At 46.8% G+C, this 6705-nt stretch overlaps 1 protein-coding gene across 1 annotated transcript in view; it reads right to left on the bottom strand.

Moving 5' to 3' along the window:
• Positions 1-472: 472 nt before the first annotated feature.
• otog (otogelin) overlaps positions 473-6705 on the bottom strand; it is a 49110-nt gene continuing 42877 nt past the window's right edge. The window contains exons 54-61 of the mRNA XM_076288008.1: positions 6603-6643; positions 6410-6485; positions 5768-5946; positions 5407-5511; positions 4995-5114; positions 3116-3161; positions 800-879; positions 473-673 (exon numbers count right to left, since the gene is read on the bottom strand). Coding sequence (XP_076144123.1) covers positions 473-673; positions 800-879; positions 3116-3161; positions 4995-5114; positions 5407-5511; positions 5768-5946; positions 6410-6485; positions 6603-6643 — 848 coding nt within the window. The remainder of the gene's footprint in view (positions 674-799; positions 880-3115; positions 3162-4994; positions 5115-5406; positions 5512-5767; positions 5947-6409; positions 6486-6602; positions 6644-6705) is intronic.

Genomic DNA, 6705 nt, shown 5'->3' with positions numbered 1-6705 from the left:
GTGTGTGGATATCCTGGCCTTTTTTCAGACACCACATTTTTGGGGAGAGGAGGTAACCATTAAAATAGGGTTTGCTTTGAATCTAATCAAGTGAAACAAATGTGTATCTCAGGCCTGTGGGTCCTGTTTGTGTTGCGACCCCAGTGTGGGACGAGACCCAGTGTGAGAATCTGCATTTTCAGATACCTGACCTCAACCTAACGTCCAGTCTTACTACCTGTACATTACAGTTTTGAATTTCTGTCAAATAAATACGCCACCATTTCAAAAACAAACCTCAGTGTTAATGTGTCACCAAAAGCAGGCCCTGATGTTCAGACATGGTATCCCTACTCTGAAGTGTCTCACTTGGCCCTGGCACTAGCTGGTCTGCCCCCCTGTAGTGCCAGCTCTGGGTTGGGATGGCATGGCGTGAGACAGGTGCCCCCTGGCACTGGAAGACCTACTGGGTGGAGGGGGAGTGGTGGCGTACCTACGACCACTGGCAGGAGCAGTCGGTGGGCTCCTGGATGGAGTAGTTGACCCAGGTGGAGTTGCCGCTGCAGTAGAGCTGGACGGTGCGCCGCTGCAGACCCATCTCACGACAGCACTTGCAGAAGCGTGCGTACGTGTTGATGTTGTAGTTGTATATGCTAGCTGAGGGGCACTTCCCGTCACATGACACTATGTTCACCTGCAAGGGGACATCACCAGCAAGCATCAGGCAACCAGCAACCATCTTGGTGTGGGACATTCACATACCATACTGGAACATATCTCAGGTATGAGGGCTTGAGAGATGTCTGAATGGATAACATACCGGTCTGTTGCTTCGACAGTCATTCTTTCTGATCGTCATCCTTACAGTTACCTTCTGGCATGACTTGCCATCTTCTTTACCTGAAATGTTATTAAATGGGCAAGAATGTAATTTAAAGCAATCACTATTCATCCACTACAACGCTGAGGCACAGGTTAAAGGACAATTCCGGTATTTAGCACTTTGAGTCCCTTTTCTGGTTTGCTTTGGATGAACTAGAGTGATGGACACCGAAATTTTGACGATTGGTTCTGTCTCGACTTTTCTGACTCGTTTTGAATCGCCTTTGACTAGTTAGAGTGGCTGCCTACAGGCATACTCAAACATGTCCTAAAACAACCCTTAACGTTCGTTTTCAAAACTGTGCAACTCACCGAGTGGTTAGTGGTGTTCGTTGATGTTCTAAAACAAGTAGCTTAGCGAAATACAGTTTCTGTCGTGTTTTATTTGGCATTTTGTAAAATCTCATTGATTTCTGTTGGAAGACTCATTGCACGTTGATATTACTGCGCCACCGTCTATGCTTCAGGCTCAAATATTGAGCGGGAGTTTATACGCCGTTGTGAGGTGTCTGAAAAAATAGTTCCACAATAGCAAATAAGACGGCTGGAAATCATACATTGCGCCGATACAGTATATTTGATTTTAATAATCAACAAACAACACTAACCACTCGGTGAGTTGCACAGTTTTGAAAAAAAAACGTTAAGGGTTGTTTTAGGACATGTTTGAGCATGCCTGTAGGCAGCCACTCTGACTAGTCAAAGGCGATTCAAAACGAGTCAGAAAAGTCGAGACAGGACCAATCGTCAAAATTTCGGTGTCCACCACTCTAGTTCATCCAAAACAAACCAGAAAAGGGACTCAAAGTGCTAAATACCAGAATTTTCCTTTAAGTAAACTGTGCATGCCATTACAATGGAGAAAGCCCTCTTATGCATATTACTTTTGTTCATGCTCAAGATGCCTATCATAACTTTTCATCATATCCCACAGCACACCTTTGGTCCAAAGATCAGTGGTATTAAACAAATCTTTCCCCACTTGGCTACAAAGCAATTAATATAATCATGACAATACTAGTAAATAATAGACATTAAAAACACTTCAGAATAGAGGGCATTGTTGAAGTGGGTGTTTTCCATATTGTTTAATTACAAAATAAGTAATAAAACATCAAATTATGTGCCCTCTGTTCAAAAGTGTGTTTTATACTTAAATGGCAAAATAGATGATCACTATCTACTTAGAAAGAAAATATATCCTACTGGTTTTAATATGATTGTACATTTGTATAATAATTGTAGAAAGGTGTAATTGTTTGGGTAACAAGGCACATGAAGTAGCAAAAAAAATGATTTTTTTTAGAGAATAAATAAAACCTAAAACATTAAAGCTGATTAAATTAAATTCAAGTATCCGAGTCTGGGTCAGATACTGTTGTTTGTTTTGTTTGTGCCATATCACCCAATGCATTACAATAGAACCCTCATACCAGACTCTACACAACTAGATGATTGGCTACGATAGTTTCAATCGCACGCTCCAACAAAGACATGCAAGAGCTACACAAATACTCACTACTTGGCCACTACCAACAGTACATTGTTGGCGATCAACAATGCACTGCCCGTACAGAGCAAAATGGGGAAAGACTGAGTCGTATCACAAGAGTCGCTAACAGAGAGAAACTAATAAATATGTTGTCTTTTCCAAAGCATGTGTCCTATATTGTTTTCCATTGGTTGGGTGAGATGGAGGGGGGAGTACAGTACATTGTTGGGAATCAACAATGGTGCTGGTGAGCCTGGTTGTCTCATATCTGTCTGGTACCTCTTTCACAGTTTGTGCTAACTGTAGGTTTCAAAGGGCTAACAGGGAATGGGAAGAGGGAAAATCCAGTACCTGGTGGGATTGGTACAGTGCAGTATAGGTTGTCAGTGCCACACATGAGACTAACATGGCTCTGCATTGTTACATTGAGCATTATACATTCAAAGATACAATCACACAATAACATTACCCATGCTGCTGCTTATTAAAAATAATTATGCAAGATCTTTCTCAAGGTATTGCATTTCATCAATAAAATGACCAGGAGGCATGACTGAGAAGGCATGGAGTTGAATGACTATTACAAGTTCATCCTTAGGTGTAGCACTTAATAGAACTACCTAAACAATACAAGTTCATCCTTAGGAGTGGCACTTAAACGAACTGCCTAAACAATACAAGTTCATCCTTAGGTGTGGCACTTAAGAGAACTGCCTAAACAATACAAGTTCATCCTGATAAACAGCACTGTATAGTACTCACATGTTCTACAGCATCCATCCATGTAACTTACTATGGTACCACCAATCTAGAATAAGAAAGCAAATGTCAAATACTGTTTGAAAGGTAAGATAAAGAGTGCCCATTGATGTCCCCCACAAATATAAAGGAATGTCACTTGGATATTATATGGATCTATTGAAAGTTTGTAAATGTTCATATTAAAAATAACAAACATGAGCCAACTTATGTTTTCAGAGACATGAATGTGAGTTATTAGTTGTGATAAAGTGCAGGTTACTGCTCTAGCTGCTGGCGTGCTGGGTGTGGTGAGTGTGCTGGGTGTGTTGAGCAAAGATTCTAGAGCGGAGCTCTGTTCTAGAATCTTTGGTGGTGAGTGTGCTGGGTGTGGTGAGTGTGCTGGGTGTGTTGAGTGCTCTCCGCTCTACAGGTTACTGCTCTTGCTGCTGGCGTGCTGGGTGTGTTGAGTGTGCTCTTGTTGCTGGCGTGCTGGGTGTGTTGAGTGTGCTGGGTGTGTTGAGTGTGCTGGGTGTGTTGAGTGCTCTCCGCTCTACAGGTTACTGCTCTTGCTGCTGGCGTGCTAGGTGTGTTGAGTGTGCTGGGTGTGTTGAGTGTGCTGGGTGTGTTGAGTGCGCTCCGCTCTACAGGTTACTGCTCTTGCTGCTGGCGTGCTGGGTGTGTTGAGTGTGCTCCAGCTGCTGGCGTGTGGGTGTGGTGAGTGTGGTGACATGCGTGGTGTGTGGGTGTGGTGAGTGTGGTGGCGTGCGTGGTGTGTGGGTGTGGTGAGTGTGGTGACATGCGTGGTGTGTGGGTGTGGTGAGTGTGGTGGCGTGCGTGGTGTGTGGGTGTGGTGGCGTGCGTGGTGTGTGTGTGTGGTGGCGTGCGTGGTGTGTGAGTGTGGTGGCGTGCGTGGCGTGCGTGGTGTGTGGGTGTGGTGGCGTGCGTGGTTTGTGTGTGTGGTGGCGTGCGTGGTGTGTGGGTGTGGTGGCGTGCGTGGTGTGTGAGTGTGGTGGCGTGCGTGGTGTGTGGGTGCGGTGGGTGTGGTGGCGTGCGTGGTGTGTGAGTGTGGTGGCGTGCGTGGTGTGTGAGTGTGGTGGCGTGCGTGGTGTGTGGGTGTGGTGGGTGTGGTGGCGTGCGTGGTGTGTGTGTGTGGTGGCGTGCGTGGTGTGTGTGTGTGGTGGCGTGCGTGGTGTGTGAGTGTGGTGGCGTGCGTGGTGTGTGAGTGTGGTGGCGTGCGTGGTGTGTGTGTGGTGGCGTGCGTGGTGTGTGTGTGGTGGCGTGCGAGGTGTGTGAGTGTGGTGGCGTGCGTGGTGTGTGTGTGTGGTGGCGTGCGTGGTGTGTGTGTGTGGTGGCGTGCGTGGTGTATGTGTGTGGTGGCGTGCGTGGTGCGTGGTGTGGTGAGTGTGGTGGCGTGCGTGGTGTGTGAGTGTGGTGGCGTGCGTGGTGTGTGTGTGTGGTGGCGTGCGTGGTGTGTGTGTGTGGTGGCGTGCGTGGTGTGTGGGTGTGGTGAGTGTGGTGGCGTGCGTGGTGTGTGTGTGGTGGCGTGCGTGGTGTGTGTGTGTGGTGGCGTGCGTGGTGTGTGTGTGTGGTGGTGTGCGTGGTGTGTGTGTGTGGTGGCGTGCGTGGTGTGTGTGTGTGGTGGCGTGCGTGGTGTGTGTGTGTGGTGGCGTGCGTGGTGTGTGGGTGTGGTGAGTGTGGTGGCGTGCGTGGTGTGTGTGTGTGGTGAGTGTGGTGGCGTGCGTGGTGTGTGTGGTGGCGTGCGTGGTGTGTGGGTGTGGTGGCGTGCGTGGTGTGTGTGTGTGGTGGCGTGCGTGCGTGGTGTGTGTGTGTGGTGGCGTGCGTGGTGTGTGTGTGTGGTGGCGTGCGTGGTGTGTGAGTGTGGTTAGTGCGCTTCGCTCACCTTCATGCACTCGGTCTCGTTGAAGGGGGGGCAGCTGTAGGAGTAGGAGATGAGGGTGGGCCCAGACTGGGTCCCTGCACACTCATACCTCATGCAATCGGACACCCACGTCTTCCCTGGCTGGGGGGGGGGGGGGTGGGGTGGGGTTAGGTGAAATATGCTTCATGGACTGGAATAACTTTACACATAACATTAAACATTACAGGACAGTTTTTTTTAATGAACTCAATGAATTAAAAAGCTTTTAGTCTAAGACTAGGCTTAATCCACAAGGGCTAGTTTCTCATATGAAGTCTAGTCTTAAACTTTGGTGAGGATCTTCTTTGAAGTCCTCTTTTAGTCTAGGACTAGGTTTAACCCATGTGTAGAATGTCCTAATAATACGCAGATGTGCCATCTCAGAGCAGTCTACCTTAAACAGAGTGACGGAGCCATTTTCATTCTTGTAGAGGCAGGAGATGTTCCTACAGACTCCACAGCACGAGGACAGGTCTTTGGGTGGGATGTACATCTGATTCTGAGAGAGCCACAACAAATAACACATCATGAACTAAAAAAAACAAGTTATTGTGGATGTCCTGTACCCATTATAATCCATTAATATATGCAGACAGTACAAAGTAGTATAGAGTCCTCCATTATAAATTCTGGGTTGTTTTTACAACTTTGCATATGGTGGCAGTGTGCTTTCAGTCATATGTGTGTGTGTGTGTGTGTGTGTGTGTGTGTGTGTGTGTGTGTGTGTGTGTGTGTGTGTGTGTGTGTTCCCCTACCGGGTAGCACTGAGCAGAGCAGTTAGTGCTGGTGGTCCGTATGAGGTGGTAGCCGGAGAGCGGGTCTAGTGTGTGTGTGCAGTGTGTGGTGGAACACACGCCCTGATCGCTGTGCTCCACCAGGGTCTGACCCGGCCGCATCACACCCCTCTCCCCGTTCACACACACAGCGTCTCGCACTGAGTAATCAAAGCATCACACACACACACACACACACACACACACACACACACACACACACACACACACACATGCACACACACAACATTTACATGAACTTTTACACTGTCACTCAGTGTATGGAGACATAGAGGTGACTGGCTCTACAAATAGCTGCAAACCAAATAGGAGCAAGAAGGCAATATTTAATCGATGAATGAATCAATATTTAATCAATATTTAATCAATGAATTAATCAATATTTAATCAATGAATTAATCAAAATTTAAATTTAAATTTAATATCACTTACAGAGCGCCAAAACATTGCAGATGTCTCATGCCGTTTTACAGAGTGTTAAACAATCAGAGAAGGCCCATGAGTAACAGGTTATCAAAATGTAATCAATGTGTTCAATCTCTGCTTCAGATTCAGACAATAGTACTGGCTTTCAACAAAGTCATAGTCTGATGATTCACTCACCACACTTGTATCTCTTACAACCACACTGGTTAATGGGGTCAAACTGATATGATCTGTCAGGCTGCATGATCTCTCCCTGGACAACAAAAACAAAGCCAACCACAAAGCTATAAATCGCACCGTGACACAAACGTAAATCAGCAGAATTAGAGTCGCCCGCTGGTAAACTGAGTCACACCTGGGTAGTACTTACCAGCGCACATTTCAGACTTGGAAGCTTGTCACATGCACACTCTGTAAAACACACATATCAGATAGATGGTGGTTAAAGAAGACGCACAGCCCGGTGACACAGT

This window comes from Alosa pseudoharengus, unplaced genomic scaffold (genome assembly GCF_046254945.1).
Source record: "Alosa pseudoharengus isolate Yale_2024_CS ecotype anadromous, Long Island Sound unplaced genomic scaffold, YU_APseudo_1.1 YU_APseudo_1.1_scf_16, whole genome shotgun sequence".
Classification (NCBI taxonomy): domain Eukaryota; kingdom Metazoa; phylum Chordata; class Actinopteri; order Clupeiformes; family Clupeidae; genus Alosa; species Alosa pseudoharengus.
This window is presented reverse-complemented; position numbering and strand designations above follow the sequence as displayed.